Source organism: Equus przewalskii, chromosome 3, assembly GCF_037783145.1.
Source record: "Equus przewalskii isolate Varuska chromosome 3, EquPr2, whole genome shotgun sequence".
Lineage (NCBI taxonomy): Eukaryota > Metazoa > Chordata > Mammalia > Perissodactyla > Equidae > Equus > Equus przewalskii.
This window is the reverse complement of record NC_091833.1, coordinates 81,181,025-81,198,184: the sequence shown is the minus strand read 5'-3', so window position 1 is coordinate 81,198,184 and position 17,160 is coordinate 81,181,025. Positions and strand designations below refer to the sequence as shown.

At 39.8% G+C, this 17,160-nt stretch overlaps 1 protein-coding gene across 2 annotated transcripts in view; it reads left to right on the top strand.

Annotated features, from left to right (window-relative positions):
• Positions 1–17,160, top strand: part of ATP10D (ATPase phospholipid transporting 10D (putative)) — a 109,973-nt gene that overhangs the window by 73,114 nt on the left and 19,699 nt on the right. For both annotated transcript variants that reach the window (XR_011538760.1, XM_070615019.1), the window contains exons 11-16: positions 1,475–1,663; positions 3,814–4,423; positions 5,060–5,166; positions 7,744–7,870; positions 9,459–9,643; positions 14,299–14,605. Coding sequence is in view for 1 of the 2 variants with exons in the window: in XM_070615019.1 (XP_070471120.1) it covers positions 1,475–1,663; positions 3,814–4,423; positions 5,060–5,166; positions 7,744–7,870; positions 9,459–9,643; positions 14,299–14,605 (1,525 nt within the window). In the remaining variant the exon portion in view is untranslated. The remainder of the gene's footprint in view (positions 1–1,474; positions 1,664–3,813; positions 4,424–5,059; positions 5,167–7,743; positions 7,871–9,458; positions 9,644–14,298; positions 14,606–17,160) is intronic.

Sequence of the window (17,160 nt, the reverse complement as noted above, 5' to 3'; positions counted from 1 at the left end):
TATCTCTCATTATCTTATTTACTTTATACAACTGCCCTGTGAGGTATGTGTTATGTTTACCATTATTCAGAAGAGGAAAATGAAGCTCAGGGGTTTTGAGTAAGCTAGCTAGAATGCAGTGAGTCTAGAACCAGAACCCAAACCCATATGATTTCCAGCCTGTGCTTTTTTCTTATTAAGCCTATGCTAATTCTCACCAAACTCCTAACCATGCAATACAAGCCATGGTCTTCTGAGTCTACTGTCACACATCTTATTTTACTCTTTTCTCTAAATCACCTCTCCTGGCTTTCCTGCAGTCAGTGTGCTTTGCCAGCTAACTGCGTCTAGGACGCCTCTGAATACAATGGAGCTTTTGTAAAAACTTGAATCAGAGCGGATGGTCCCTCTTTCGACTTATCTGAAAAATTTCTAAAGCAGTTGACTATATGTTACAGATTATAAACAGATTTCTACTACAACATTCTTTTGTTGAAACTGTTACTCTTAAATAAGTGTGAGAAGCACTGTGTTAAACAAAATAGAGTACTTTTTTTTCAGTAACAACTTCTCAGAGGCAATTTGTACTAAGAATCTTTAAGAGGAGGGCACAGGGCATAGTTGCCAAATAGATTTGACCATCAGAAATCTCTTGGAGGAACCCTCACTAATGTCTTATAGAACACTGTTAGGAAATGCTGGTTAAATCTGTTAGTCTGCTCATGGTAATTTTTATTTTGGAGGGTTGGTTTATTACAATAGTAGTGACTTGAGCTATAAAATATTATGTTAGAATAATATAGTATGAATAACACTCTCACTTTAAAAACATCTGAGGGGCCGGACCAGTGGTGCAGTGGTTGAGTTCGCACGTTCTGCTTCTCGGTGGCCTGGGGTTCGCCGGTTTGGATCCCAGGTACGGACATGGCACCGCTTAGCAAAGGCCATGCTGTGGTAGGCGTCCCACGTATAAAGGACAGGAAGACGGGCATGGATGTTAGCTCAGGGCCAGTCTTCCTCAGCAAAAAGAGGAGGATTGGCAGTAGTTAGCTCAGGGCTAATCTTCCTCAAAAAAAAAAAACCCAAAAAACATTTGATACTCGTCAGTTGTTGTTGGATGAATTTATGCCCAAGGTAGAATCCTAGACACGATAAAATACAATGCTGGCACTATATATTTCAAAATTAAAAAAAAAAAACACTCAACTAGATTATGATGAAAGGCATTGGTCCTATTTACTGTTTAGTTTAAGTCAATAGTCAAGGTAGCCTCCATTCATATTGTGCCTTCTGGATCTTCCATGTATTTATTTTTTGTCTTTTATTTTCCTATTCTTACTTCCCATGATACCATGTACATTAAATCTTTTTTGGAAGAGTAAAGTTTACTGTCTCATGCTTCATAGATCTGGTTATAAATGCTGCTTTTCATGTAGATTTAAAACTCATTTTTAGATACTTATTGTAACAACACTTTGTCTTATTGGATCTTTAGGAAACAGATGTGGTACCAGACACCAGGCTTTTGGACAAGTTTAGTCAGATGACACCTCAGCTCTTTACCCCACTAGATGAGACCATCCCAGATCCACCACTGGAGACTTTGTACATCATTGACTTCTTTATTGCATTGGCAATTTGCAACACAGTAGTGGTTTCTGCTCCTAACCAACCACGACAAAAGGTGAGGTCTCTAATGCAAACAAAGGTCACCTTCCAGAAGAGAAGTTTGGGATTGAATGTACTTGTACTGGTCTTGTTATGCAGATCATAATTAATAATAGTAATAATAGCTAATGAAAGCAGCTTAACATCTACACAGCACTTAATTTGTGCTCTGCAGCTATGATGTTCTAAGTGATTTCTTGGTATTAACATGTTTAATCCTCCCAGTAACCCCATGAGTTAGGTACTATTACCCTGCTATTCCCTATTTTACTACTGAGGTTAAGTAACTTGCCCAGTGTCACAGCATGGATTCGTGGGGGATCCGATTTGAACCAAGGAAGTATGGCTCGGTGCTGTTACACTATTTTGCCTCAAGGATAACTGATGAGAGCAATTCTTGTGGAATGTGGCTCTGTTCATTTTGCTTTCATTTCTTTACCAAATTGAAGCCTTCTTTGAGACGTCTGAGACCTCCAACATCATATGCACTACATCAAGCAAATATAAAATATTGGATTAATTACCACATTTAATGATAACGTGCTTTTTCACTTACCAGTTGGGTTAATTTTAACTCAATCTAAAATCCAATACATCTATGCTGTACTAAGGTTCCGCAGTTTCCACAAAAGCTGGATTTTTAAAGTCTAATTTGTAGCTTAGAAGTCATGCAAAATTCATTTTCAATTAAAAAGAAAAAGTTACTTTAGAGACGGGTGATTTACCGCTTGCTGTGCTGGCTTCCTTGTGTGTAACTATCTCCCCTTTTGCATGCATCCAGTTAAAATTCAATTTGCAGAACAACCCAATTAAATTTTAATTTTCCATCAGATCGTTTTCTTTTGGCAACTTCGGAGGTGGTCAACTTTAACATAAAAATAATTTACTTCCAATTAAGCTTTCATTTCATCAGAAACTATATTTTTATAAGATTTCTACTAGAAAGTTGCTCTTTGCAAAATGATTATGGGTTTAGAGAATACATCACTGGATATTCTGTTTTCTCCCCATAAAACACTTTTTCATATGCATCTGTTTCCAAAGTAGGCAAGTTTTAGTATTTTCTGTTTAAGAAATATTGTTGCCTTTCCCTAGAGAGTATAATAATCTTTGGCCTGAAAAAAATCTCTGTAGTCATATAAGAGCCTAAGCTTCATGATATTTCAAGGTAATGATAGAAAGGCAGTGAACAGGAGCTAATCAGAATTCACATGGAATACAACCACCTCGTCTGTGATTGAGTTTCACTTTTCTTTTCATTTCTGAGTCGCTAATAAGTTTCAAAATCAACCAGCATGAGTCCTTCAAACTATCATAAAATTAGTCATTTTTAGGAGAAAACTTTGTAATTCCTTGGGTATTTCTGAATGAGAAAATTTTAGGATCCAATTAATTAGTTTTCATGATTAGTATTAAATTCTAAATTTAATCTGATAAAAATTAAGAACTGGAAGAAATCAGGCTACAAACAAAAAGTTCTATAAAAGTAGAAATTAAAATTCACATTATAATGTTGATAACTCTTCTTCAATAAACTACTTAGTTTATTGGCCTGTTTAAAAACGAGTCATAGTAACAACCTTTTCTAGAAGCTGGAAAATAAAAGGAAAAAATTTACTTTCTTCCAGTGTTTTTTTATGTATATTATTACTCATTTATTCTTATATTATTCATAATATTTTATAGCTTTTCCAATTTTGCCCCATAGTCTTTATAAACTTTATTTTAAATACTGTATAACCTTGCAAGAAGATGTTTCTGTTTTGCTATTATTGAATACTTAATTTGCTTTTAATTTTTAAATTGTTATTGCTAGCATGTATACAATAAAGATTAGGGATTGTCTATATTTTAACATGTCTTATTTTATTAGGAAAAATTTGCTATAAGTATGTCCACTGCTAGTAATATTAGCATTTTATGTCTTTGCGATTAGCTGTCAAGTTTCTTCCTGAATGGTTGTAGAAATTTATAATGCCATCAACATTGGCATGTTTTCATCATGATTAATGTTTTCTCTGGCAGTTGTAGGTATGAAGCAGGCTGCTGGCTATTTAAGGGAATGGTAACTCTTTTCGTATCTCATTTTTTCCCAGTTTGACTTCAAAGTTATTATAAACTACTTTTGACTGTCTTATTGAGACCTTCCCAAATTATCTTTCCTAGATCAGACTCTCTTCACTGACTGGAATGCCCATTAAGTCTTTGGAAGAGATCAAAAACCTCTTCCAGAGATTGTCTGTCCGAAGATCAAGTTCACCATCTCTGGCCAGTGGGAAAGAGCCATCTTCTGGGGTCCCAAATGCCTTCGTGAACAAACTCTCTCTCTTTAGTCGAATGAAACTGGCTTCACCTGTGGAGGAAGAGGTCTCTCCAACAAGCGAGAGCCCCCAGGGCTCGGGGAACGCAGTTTGCCCTACAGAAATAGAGAAACAAGACAGTGATGCAGGCGTCACAGATGGCAAGGTGGAATCCCTCCCTGGACAGTCCTTGGCCTCCAGCCTGTGTTATGAGGCCGAGAGCCCAGATGAAGCGGCCTTAGTGTATGCTGCCAGGGCTTACCAGTGCACTTTACAGTCCCGGACCCCAGAGCAGGTCGTGGTGGACTTTGCTGCTTTGGGACCATTAACATTTCAACTCCTACACATCCTGCCCTTCGACTCAGTAAGAAAAAGAATGTCCGTTGTGGTCCGACATCCTCTTTCCAACCAGGTTGTGGTGTATACAAAGGGTGCTGATTCTGTAATCATGGAATTGCTCTCTGTGGCTTCCCCAGGTGGGTTCATACAGAACCAAGAAGATAGTGATATGAAGGGCTCAGAGATTAAAAGTCCACTCTCACTGGTTGTAGAAAGGCAAACAAGCAGATATGTGGAGGTCAGACATGCTTGATGAAGTCAAGGCAGCTGCTTAGGATTTGGTGAGAAAGCACATACGTTTTGGGATTACCCAGACCTGGGTTCAAATCTGACCTCTGTCATTAGCTATGTCTTGATAAAGTTACCTAACTATTCAGTGCCAGGTCTTCAATACATGAGGATTATAGCAGTTCCTTTATAGTTTCCTGAGAGATTTAATGTCGTACTATGTGCAGTGTATGTAGAGCCCCTGCCAAGTGCCCCACGAATGGTAAGTGCCCAGTGAATGACTGCTAGCATTATTAAAGATATTGCCACTGTTGTTATTGATAGTGTGGGAACGGTGTTTGTGTTACCTTCTTGGTACTTTCCTCTCCCCGGGGAGAAAACAATGAGGGAAAGATTTATTCTGAGGGGGTCCCTTTTATATATGCATATTTGGGATTCAAAACTCTAAGGCCTTTTGTTTGTTGTACGTTAAGCTATCATTTTTAAAAATACGTCTGGAATTGGGCAGATTGGTGGGAACACTTGTGTTTTGTTAATTATTTCAGATGGAGCAAGTCTGGACAAACAACAGAGGATAATAAGGGAGAAAACCCAGAAACACTTGGATGACTATGCCAAACGAGGCCTGCGTACTTTGTGTGTCGCCAAGAGGGTGAGGCTGCTTAGTAGACCCTTCTTTATTCTTTCCCTTGTTTAACCATCACTTGATGAAAACCAGCATATATCAAAGTCTGGTCCAGGCACTGGGGAAATCGGCTCTATTTTCACAGCTTCTCTAGTCCTTATGTGTTAGTGGGTTGGAATTTGTTCTCAAACTTTTTTGCCAGAAGGGCACCTAAGAGTTATCTTCTCTGAGTTCGCACATGTTTCAATATATCTGAGTGCCTTTGTATATGAACTGCAGTTTGGCTGGGAACAAAAATCCCTAGGTCCTACTTTCTTCCCCGAATACTTTGTAAATATTACTCCTTTGTCTTAGAGCATTAAATGTGCTTTGGAAAGAATGAGGCCAGGGATCCACCTCTCTTTTCCCCATATAAGTTCTTGATATTTTTTCTTTACATGCTCATAAGTCTTTATCTGTAAATCTAGGAAAATTTACTGAATGTTATCTCAGTACTGATTATCTCTATTGAGAATAATCCTGGGATATAGTGTGTCCCTTCTAAGTAAAACTTTAAGTAGTAAGGAAGAAGACAGAGCTCCAAGAAATGATCTGAGGGATGTCATTACCAGAACCACCCCTGCAGGTCATGGGAGAAACAGGTGGAGCCCTTTAAGAGTGAAGTGGTCAAATTTTGGGGCCACTTGCCCAATGACTTAGGTATTGACCAAGTCAAGCTGCACAGCTGCGATGAAGCTATGCAAGACCTCAAACTCCTACAGTGCCCTCCCTCATTGAAAAGCCAAGATTTCCCCAGCCGCATCCCTACAACCTTGGCCACAGCCACATCCGCAGCTGCATACCTGGACAGTGTGTTTCTTTGTTCAGTGCAAGCTAAACTAGCCTATTGAAGTTCACAGTAGAGCAGATGGCAGGAGAAGAGGGAGGAAGTCTGCTTAGGGTGGAGAGAGAGAGAGAGTCTAGCAAGGCCTAGTGCAAGAGAAGGATGTGTTTATGGGGGAGTGAGAGGAGTTAGTTGTATAACAGAGACTTTGATGAACGCTGAAGGACAAGAAGCAAAGAACAACCAGCCCACACAGGAGAAATACTGGAGAAGAACCTAGGAAGCTACTCTTTTTATTTTTTCTTTTTTGAAGGAAACAATGCAGAGGAACTCTTTTTTTTTTTTTTTTTTTTGGTAGGAAAGATTCACTTTGAGCTAACATCTGTTACCAATCTTTCTCTCTTTGTTTTCTTCCTCCCCAAAGCCCCAGAACATAGTTGTATATTCTAGTTGTAAGTCTTTCTAGTTCTTCTATGTGAGCTGCTGCCACAGCATGGCTACTGAGAGACAAGTAGGTGGTTCCACACCCAGGCCACCAAAGCAGAGTGCGCCAAACTTTAACTGCTAGGCCATCAGGGCTGGCTCCCAAGGAAGCTCCTCTTGCCACCTCTGTCTCTCTTCTCCATGTCTACCCCCACCCCCTCTGTCTTCTTTTCCCTCCCTGGCTCTGGCCCTGCAGTTAATTTTTGCAGTGTTAGAAGCCAGGGTGTCAATTTTCCCTCCTTCATTCTAGGCTCCAGCTGACAGAGAAGACAGAAAGATACATGTAGATCAAAGTGTCACTGCGTTAATGGCTGTCCAGTAATTCTCAAACCACAGGGCCTGGGAAACCTGAATTTGAGACTGTAGCTAGCACCTAAGACCAAAGTAGGGACTTAGCATTTCTTACCCAAATTCTAGTTCTTGGGAGCTGCCTTAGAGAAAATGGAATCTGTTGTAGACTCCAGAGCACTTACTCAACCAGCTGCATGGAGAATCAAAAGCCTGCTTCATGCAAAGGTGTAAGAAGAATGGAGAGTTCAGGTCAAGACAGACCCTCTGCCTTTTTGGTGTAGAAATGTAGGCCAATTCCCCGATAGAATTGCAGGCGAATGGATGTCAGATTCTCCCAAATCAAATTACCTTGTGGAGAAGAATGAATAAATAAAGAAATTCCCTCCTCATTCTACTCCACACTGCTTTATAAGAACTGAAATGTAGATTTCTCTCTCTATGGCAACCTGAAGACCAAGGGAAATGTACCATTGGTTCCACCTCCAGGAATTCCACGTAATTTTTGTTTGGAGCAAGCCTTTCTTGCTTTACTCATATGGCCACCTCTTTCTTTTTATCTTTACAAATAACTAACTCCATAAATCAACCATCAAGAGATGTCACAGGTGCTGCTGGCTACATAATACCTCAAACTGATCAGTCCTGACACCACTTTCTCAGTTGTACTATTAGGCCACTCTGGATTTAACTACCAAGTAGAGATTTCTCCTAACTGCATATTCTGGTTTTATTAAGTAGATTAACCCACTTTCATCATACATGGTACCTAGAATTTCCCAGAGATACTGAGCTATGGGATCTGTCCATCATCAGTGTTACACTAGTCTGATCACAGAGTTCAGGAAGCTTGTGACCAGGTGACATGAGGATATGGACCTGCATGAGTGTGCCCAGAAAGAGGAATACCTAAAACAATTTGATGCCTTGATATTTTGCCATGGGTCAGTCCTGGCAGGATCCTGCGAGATCATGTGGCCTGCTTCATAGCTCTTTTTTTTCCCCCATAGGTCATGAGCGACACTGAATATGCAGAGTGGCTGAGGAATCATTTTTTAGCTGAAACCAGCATTGACAACAGAGAAGAATTACTGCTTGAATCTGCCATGAGGTTGGAGAACAAACTAACTTTACTTGGTAGGTAGACTATGTTGTATTGTCTGGATGAAGAATTTTGAAAAACATCAGATGTGTCTAAGTTATTCACTAGTGCCTTTTTTCACTTTGATCTAATAGATATATGTGGTTCTGCCCACCTTGTCCAGTCTGACCTCTACCCAGCTTGCAATCCTTTCTATTCTGTTTTCCGCTGCGGTGAACTAGACTTCATTTATGGTGGGATCAGCGTGGTCACTAAGAACATTTAAAAACTCAACACTTAACATAGAGTACAAAACCAAATAAATATACTGGTTCAAGAGAAGAAAGCTAAAGTTTCTTGCCAGGCATTGGATAAGGTGCTTAATATGTGTTGCCTTTTTGAATTCACAGAACAAATCTCCATCTTATTTAGAGGAAACTCGGGACACCGAGAAGTTCTACGACTTGTTCAAAGTTGTGCTAGTAACTAACAGACCCAAGAAGAAACTCAGGTCTGCCTGGCTCCAGGGCCCATGTTCTTTATCCTGAGCCTGCAACCAAACAATGAAATTTATTTCCCTGTCTTCTCTTACTTCCTGATTTCAATGAAAGTTTGCACAACTGACACCTCTTGTCTCAGATTGAGCTGCATCTTGAAATCATCTGGAGCACTTTAAAAAATTCTGGTGCCTACATCTGACTTCCAGCGATTCTGATTCAACTGGTCTGATGTGTGGCCTGGGCATTTGAAATTTTGAAAGCTCCCCAAGTAATTCTAAGAGGCAGCCAAGGTTGAGAACCACTGCCCTTAGAGTCTAGAAATCTGGATCCTAAGATGAGTGCTCACACACCAAGAGACCAGCCTCTGAGCTCCATTCCTCTGGTTCAAAGAAAAACAATGATCTAACTTGGTGTCTAGCCAATAGAGTAATGATGCCTATTCCTAAGTCATTTCTCTGTGACAGTGTGAGTAGTGTAGGGCCACATTTCCTTTTCTGCAATTCCAAAATAAAAAATTCTCTGTGGGTGTAGTGCCAAAACTCATTTGGCAGCAAAATAAGTCTGTATCATTCTAATTAGTGTGAACACCAATGTAAGGTTTTTTTTTTGTAAGTTTTGCTGCAGAAATATTAATATGCTTGGTTACCACATATTACAAAATATGATATATATACCATATTACCTTTTTAAAATGTAAAAACTTTTAAATTCCAAAACATCTGGCCCCAATTGTTTCAGAAAAGGGAATTGTGGACTTATATTGTGAAAGAGTATTGCAAATAGATATTCCATCTTTCTGGCAAGGGCATTCTTTAAAAGCCTCCCCTTACCCCTCATAGAATTATAAACTCATAGAGCAAGGTTACATAAGTAGCTGACTCAAACCCCCTCAATTTACAGATAAGAAAGCTAGCCCAAAGGAGAACAAATACGTTTGATAAATTCATTGATTCCTAAAGCTTCACTCCCAAAATATCACTTTGTATGTGATTTTGGCCTGGGTCTTCACCCCTCCTTTGGATCCTGGGGCAGTTGGTGTAATTCAGGATTGGTTGGCTAACAGATATGGTCCAATTATAGCCTAGGTGGGCTCCAGCTGGCTTTGGTTCCTTATAAGCCCTGTTACACTTTGGTTGTTTTTTAGGTGCTACTGGCATTGAAGACCGTCTGCAGGAGGGAGTCCCCGAGTCTATAGAAGCCCTCCACAAAGCCGGCATCAAGATCTGGATGCTGACGGGGGACAAGCAGGAGACAGCTGTCAATATAGCTTATGCATGCAAACTGCTGGAGCCAGACGACAAGCTCTTTATCCTCAATACCCAAAGTAAAGTATGTATAATGGGATCGAATGAGTCTTTTTGTGGTTTCAAAGCCAGTGGAGCATTTGTAATTTGATGTATATAAGGAGAAAGAAAAGCTCCTTGATAATTATTTCTTCTATCCAGCATTCTAGCTTGGGATGCATGGGAGGGCACCATAGTTCTTCTAAAGGCTTGAAAAAATTCATCATGGTTCAAAGGAATCATTGCTGAATAAAGGCATTAAAGGCAAGTTTCCTTTTTATTTTGTATTTGTGTTTTTCCCCTACACATTGGATTACCAGGGATTTGACAAAATTCAGTCCACAATGACAAAATATGTCAAGGTCAGGGACGGGAATCTATGTCCTTTTCAAGTGGAGGGGAAGTGATGATTTCTATTGGAATCAGGTAAATAATATTTTTATGGTAACTCTAAAAATAGACTCTCAAGACAATCACGCCCTCTAGTGGTAATTCTTAGATGGTGCTCCTGAGAATATGAAGTTCCAGCTGCTGAAGGGAGGGGGAAAATTTTTTTTTTTTAAAGGAGGAGGAATTTTAGAGATTTGGACACAGCGTATTTTTTCTAATCCCCCCCCCCCGCCCCAACTCTTTAACATAAACGTTCTAATCAGTTAAACAGCGCTTCTGTTTTTTTTCAGATGATTCCTAGCATAGAGATACTCTCCAAGATTTGTGCATATTGTTTAATTAACTTGGAACACCTTCCTCCCTCCTTCCTCAGTCACCAGACTTAATCAGTGGCATCCATTCCTTCCCGGGAAACTGCCTTTCAGAAATCCTATGGAGCTTCTCATCTGACTCCCATCTTGGGCCTCTGTCGCAGGCTGCCGTGTTTGGTTAGCCATGTTTTTATGGTCAGGCGTCCATTAATACCCAACTACATAATACATTTTGAGGAAAGAGGGCTTTCCTTCTTCAGCACAGAATGGGTGCTCCTTCACAGCTGGCAGTGGCCCAGGGACCTAAAACCACAACCATCAGCCAGTTCCCAGAACCGGCTGGGGGCTGAGCACAAGAAAATGCTTAATCATTTTAGTCACTAAAAAAGATGTGGCCTAAGGCTTGGCCTGCCAGTGGCCAAATATGTGACTTACTCTCCTGAGTCCCTTTTTCCTTACCTGTAATGTGAGAGTCGTGCCTATTTCATAGGGTTGTTGTAGGCAATGAATGAGAAAATATAAATGTGGTGCCTGGCAGATGAAATGAATTCACCAAACATTAAAAAGGAAAAGTAATCTATTCTTGATGTTTGATTTTGGCTTTGAGATTTTTGTGAAGGAGTAAAATCATTAGGATTGTGAAATTCATTTGTAATTGTACAATTTATGGTTAAAGGCATTTAAAACTACCAATTCAAGGGGCCAGCCCTGGCAGCCTAGTGTTTACATTCAGCATGCTCTGCTTTGGTTGCCCAGGTTCAGTTCCTGGGAGCAGACCTACACCACTCGTCAGTAGCCATGCTGTGGCAGCGACCCACATACAAAATAGAGAAAGATTGGCACAGATGTTACCTCAGGGTGAATCTTCCTCAGCAAAAAAGAGATTATTAATTCAAAAAGTCTTTATTTAGTATCCATTGTTGGCTGTTCTAAGTGCAAAAGATTATTATTATTATTATTATTATTATTATTATTATTTGCTATCAATAGCTATTCCACCTGTGTGAATTTTCCAGATAACTAAACAGAACGCAATGAACATAATTTAATTTAGTTTTATGATGACTCAAGTCCATGCATATACAATGCTGGACACATAATGGGGTTTCAGTCACTGTTTTTTCCTTTCTCTTTTTCCCACTCCCCACCCCTCAGGAAATGCTAAGAGTTAAGAAAGGATTGACAATCATGGAGCCCGATTTCTCATTTAATGCAGGAATTGTTCCTGTAACATTCTAAGTGGGCTACCTGGCAGTAGATGGAATGTCTGCTCACTTCTATAGTGTGGTACCTCAACTTTGCAAGTTTCCATCAACTTTGGTTCCTAACCCTAATCCAGTCTGCAAATTGGATTATAATAATGTGGCCACTTACAAACCTTGCATACTTTCCATGCTCATACAAGTTTTGAGTCTTTGTTTTAATACAATCACATCCTGAATTATTTACTGCACTGTGATATATAAAGGCCTTTCAGGGTTCATCATTTAATTTTTTGTTTTATTTTAATTATTTCTTTTAAGATTTTCTCCTGAGATAGTAACTTTTTATTTTCATAATTTTTATTACTACCTATAAAAATCTTGTTCATACATGATCCTTCCCCATTTTATAGCCTGAGACTCTAAAGGGTTGTGATTTTTCTAAGTGTCCATGGCTGATTACTTGTCAAGCATAGAGTAAACTTTAAATTTTGTGACTCCTATTTCAGTATACTTTCTGTATTATATTACATCTATCTCTCTACCTATATGTATACAGTTGATTCTCGTTATTCATAGAGTTAAGTTCTATAAAGTTGCCGCAAACATGAATTAGTGAATGCTGACCGTTGCTCCCAGGAGATATACAGGATTAGGTTCTTGCCAGTCTCTGGTCACAGCATTTTTTTGTCAATCAATCAGTACATAACCTTGTTTCATATTTCTGTTTAAAGACACTTCATTTAATGTATATTGTTGACTCATTGACATTGAACTCACAGCCAACAGCTCTATAACTTGTGCCTGAACAAGGCTTACTAGCACACACATTCTCTTGTTAGGCACATCGCAGTATTATTGTGCTTAGGGACACTAGACAGCACTTCACTGCTACTCAGGGCCTTTTTAAACAGTGAACTCACAAACGAAAAACACAAAAATGTAAAAAATGTGGCACCCAACAGTGAAAAGGACATTTGTTTGCAGTGTGGGAGCTGCCATAAGAAGGCAGAGCGTCACCTAGTTCAGCTTCAGCTGAGAAGGTGCATGTCGCGTGACTCAAAATTTGTCACTCTTGTGCATGTCCTCAAATGACCGTGAAAGCCCTGCGAACATTGATTGTAGGATTACAGATAAATTTTAGCTAGTAGGTGGATTCACAAATATGGAATCTGTGAATAATGATGATCGATTATATGTGTGTATGTGTGCATATATATATATTTCTATAATGAAAATATAGTTAATGTATAAAACTAAACAATACATACTCAAATAGGAGGTTAAAAACATCAATAATCAATCTATAATCATAAAACCACAGATAATTTACATCCATATTTTGGAGGGCATCCACTCAGACTGTATTCTGTGCACTATGAGCATATAAATGCTACAAAGCCTGGACTTACAGTAATGTATTGTATTATAGCTCTACTTTTTCACTTAAAAAATATTTTAAACATTGTATCTCATCTTAATAAACATTTTAATTTATGATAACTGCAGGATATGTTACCTATAAATGTAGCATTTTAATTTAACCAAACTCCAGAAGGTTTTTAAAAATAATTTTTTACTATTCTATGTTGATCCTATAATGATCGTATTTGATTCATCTTTGTACACTTTTCCTGGGGGGCTTTTGAGATGTGGGGGATTGTGTTTATTCCTAAGATAAAGGTTGCTGGGTGGCTCCATTTTAAAGTTAAATCCCTTGTTTACAGTTTCTGTGGTTACGATGGCTTTGTTGTGTCCTGCCTACATGTCCATATCTACTTCTTCCCTCCCCATCTTATTTGGTTGGGGGTTGAGAATGCTTGATAAAATAGCATTTGAAATAAGAGTAAATGGGCTCTGAGTGAGGGGCTCTTTCAGGAATCAACCTAAGTGCACTGCTCCTGGATTTTATTTGACTCTATCCTTAGTGGTCATTTGACACAATAACTTCTGGATAAGTTTATTGGTAGTCTTCTTGGGTAGAATTCATTCAACAAATATTTATTGAGTGCCTGATATCACTCTCTTTTAGGCATGATGAAGGCTTTAAAGGTAAATTAAAAGTGATATCTGCCTTTAAAGAACCCCTAACTGGTGTGGGGTGATGAGAGTAGAGGGATGTACACCGACCAAATATGATAAGCACTGCTAGGAACATCCTGACCAGAATGTAGATACATTCCATGAGGGCAGGCATTTTTGTGTTCATTGACATATCCCCAGTGCTCAGTGCCTTTCTAAGATGTAGTAGTTTCTCAATAAATACTTGGTGAATGAATGAATATGTTGAATCAAAAAGAAGATAAAAACAATAATTACTGTTTTAAATTCTGCTATGTGTCATGCCTTACACTAGAAGCTTTGCATGTATGGTTTTACTTATTCCTCACAATGATATTATGATGGAGATAATATTTGCATTTTTCAGATGAGAAAGTTAAGCTCAGAGAGGTTATATAATTTGGCTAAAGTTAAGCAGCAGCTAGTAAAAAGCAGAATAAGACAAAAGGGCTCTTGAGAGTCACCGTTTGAGAAGGCAAATTGCACACATAAAGAAATTCTATGGCTATTTCTTAGCTGTAGAATTGGGGCTGAGATGTCTCCCATCCTTTTAGCCAATCCCCACATACACAGAGAAGTCTCTGTGGAAGAACTATGAGGTCTTTGAAAGTAACCGGTGATTCACTACCTAGGGTTGCCTTGATGCAGCAATTGCTCAAGAATGACAATGACAAATTTTGCTGGATGTGGCCACCAAGGGAGCCCCAACACTAACTGTCTTTGCCTCATTTTTCAAGGATGCCTGTGAGATGCTGATGGGCACAATTTTGAAAGAACTTCAGAAGAACCCAGCCTCTCCAGGGCAAGCATCATTAAGTGAGAATTTACACCAGCCTCCTGCCCCCCGGGACTCAGGGCTGCGGGCTGGACTCATTATCACTGGGAAGACCCTAGAGTTTGCCCTGCAGGAGAGTCTGCAGAAGCAGTTCCTGCAGCTCACTGCTTGCTGTCAAGCTGTGGTCTGCTGCCGAGCCACGCCCCTGCAGAAAAGCGAGGTGGTGAAATTGGTACGCAACCATCTCCGGGTGATGACTCTGGCCATCGGTGAGTGGGGAGTGGGACCCAGCCCTAAGCTTCTCACATTCATGCCACACCAGAGGTTGATCCTTCTGTCTGTCCTTGCTTCTGTTTACCCTCCTTCTGTCTGTTTTCCTCCCCACCATTCCCTCCCATTTTCCTCCCTTCTTTCTCTACACACCCCTATCACTGTCTCCCACTTTCTATCACCTGTTTGACCACCTGCTATGAACCAGGTGGTAGGGATGTGACATGGAAAACAATATAGTCAGGACTCTTTGGGTTACATGTCAGACCCCCAAATCAACTGGGTAAATAGGGTGTTGTGCTGAATTGTAGAACTGAAAAACCCAGGGGTTCCACCTTCAGTAAAGTTAAATTCAAGGACATGAGCAATTCATTTATTTATTAACTCAACATATATTTATTGAGTGCCTTCTATGTACCAGGCATTTTTCTAGGCAACAGAGACGCAAGAGTGTATAAAATAAAGTACCTTTTTTTAAGATGCCTACATGTGGTAAGAGGACATACAGTAAAAAACAAAACAAAACACAAAAGGCATAAATATAAGATATCAGAGTGTGAGAAATTCTATTGAAGAAATAAAGCCGCATCAGGGGGATGTAGAGCATTGGAGGAGGGCAGAGGCTGGAAGGAAATGATAGGGGACCCATGGAAGATTTGGGGAGAGAACATTCCTGGCAGAGAAGAAAAGGAAAGTGAAGGCCATGGTCCATGCTTGGTGTGTCTGAGGCCAAAGCAGATTGAGCAAAGGGAAGAGTTTTCTGCAGGTTAATTAAGGGCAGAAAGGTGGCAAGTGGCCAGATAATGCAGGATCTTGGAGGCCATTATAAAATTTTGCATTTTATCCGAAGAGATAGGAAGCCGTTGGAAGATTTTAATTAGAGCAGGCACATGATCTGCCTTAAGTTTAAAAGGATCACCTTGGTTGCTTTGTTGGGAGTAACTTTTGGGGTGCAACAACATGAGTAAGGAGACCAGTTGGGAGGCTATTGAAATGATTCAGGCAAGAGATATTGGTGGCTTGAGCTTGGATGGGAGCAGAAAAGATGGTAAGATGTGGTCAGATAATGGACATGGTTTGAAAAAAAAGCAGGTGACATTTGTTGATGGATTAGATATGTTGTATGATAGAAGGACTCAAGGGGGACGCCAAGGTTTTGTCTCTAAGAACAGAAAGGACAGAGCTGCCGTTTACTGAGATGGAGTCAGGGAAATCAGAATGTGGATCTTACCCATGTTAAGTTTAAAAAGTCTATTAGATGTCTAGGGAGTGATGAAGGTAGGCACCTGGATATAAAGTCTGGAATTTAGCAATGAGGAACAGGCTAGAGATATGAATGTGGGAATCGTAAGTCTCATGGTAAAGCCTTGATATTAGATGAGATCACCAAAAAATGAGTATAAATGGAGAAGGGAAGAAGTATGAGATTAAGCTCTGAGACACTCCAGTGTTGAGACATTAGCAAGATGAGGACTCAGCCGCCTCTTTCAGTCTTTTTTCCCTAGATTGCTTTCAGTCGCAGGTAGCTTCTCCCCTCAGGATGCTGACATAGCCACTGACAGTCCCAGGGTTACAGCCTGTCCTATTAGCAACCCGAGTGAAAAGAATGAGCCTCTTTTTAAGTTGCTGGAGTAAAGCGTCAGGGTGAGGGTGGAATTTTCTTCAACTGTCTTATTGAATGAACATATAAATGAGTGAATTATTCAAGCCCCTGGATCCAGATGTCCCTGAGGCTAGAACTTCCTGACTTTTAATGATATCAATTAAGTTGTGTCATGTGCCCATCTCTGAACCAATCACTAAGGCCAGAGGACAGAATTTGCTAGTTGTCTAGGCCTAGGTCAGTTGCCCATCCTAAATCTGGAGGTTTGGGTTCATCCTAACAGACCACATGGACTCAGAGTTCCCAAGGAAAATCAAGATACTATTACCAGAAAATAAGTGAATGGTTGGTGGGCATTTGGGAGCAATAAACGCTCATTACCAACAGGAATGTAATACCTCCTCTTAAGAAGCTTCCAGTATGTTGGGGAGGTCAAGAAATCTATATGCAACCATAATACCATGTGATACATATGATAGAAATACACAGGGTTGTGCTGGAGCCTAAGGAAGGGGATCTGATCTAAAGGGAATATGAGAAGGATGTTGCAGAGGAAGTGACGTCTAAGCTGAAGGCATGAGCAATTGAAATCCAGCAAGGTGGTGTAAGGGTAGGGAGGACAGTCTTGTAAGAATAAAGAAACAGCATATGCTGTACAGTGGCTGGAAAGAGCAGAGTGTATCTGGAAAATTGAAAGTAGAGTGAGCAACATGGACAAAGGGGAGATCAGTCCAGGTAGGTGCCGTAGCATGGAGGATTTTAAGGCAGTATTGAGTTTGGAATTCTTCCTCATGATAGTGGGATGCCACATTTCATTTCTGCTTAACTAGCTTCCAGGTAACTTGGAGACATGGGATAAACTTTGAAGGATTTGTCTGTTCACTTGAGTGGCCGCTATTGATTTGCAAAGTTTGCATCTTTTCTTTACTCCTCATATGTTTCTCACCTTTT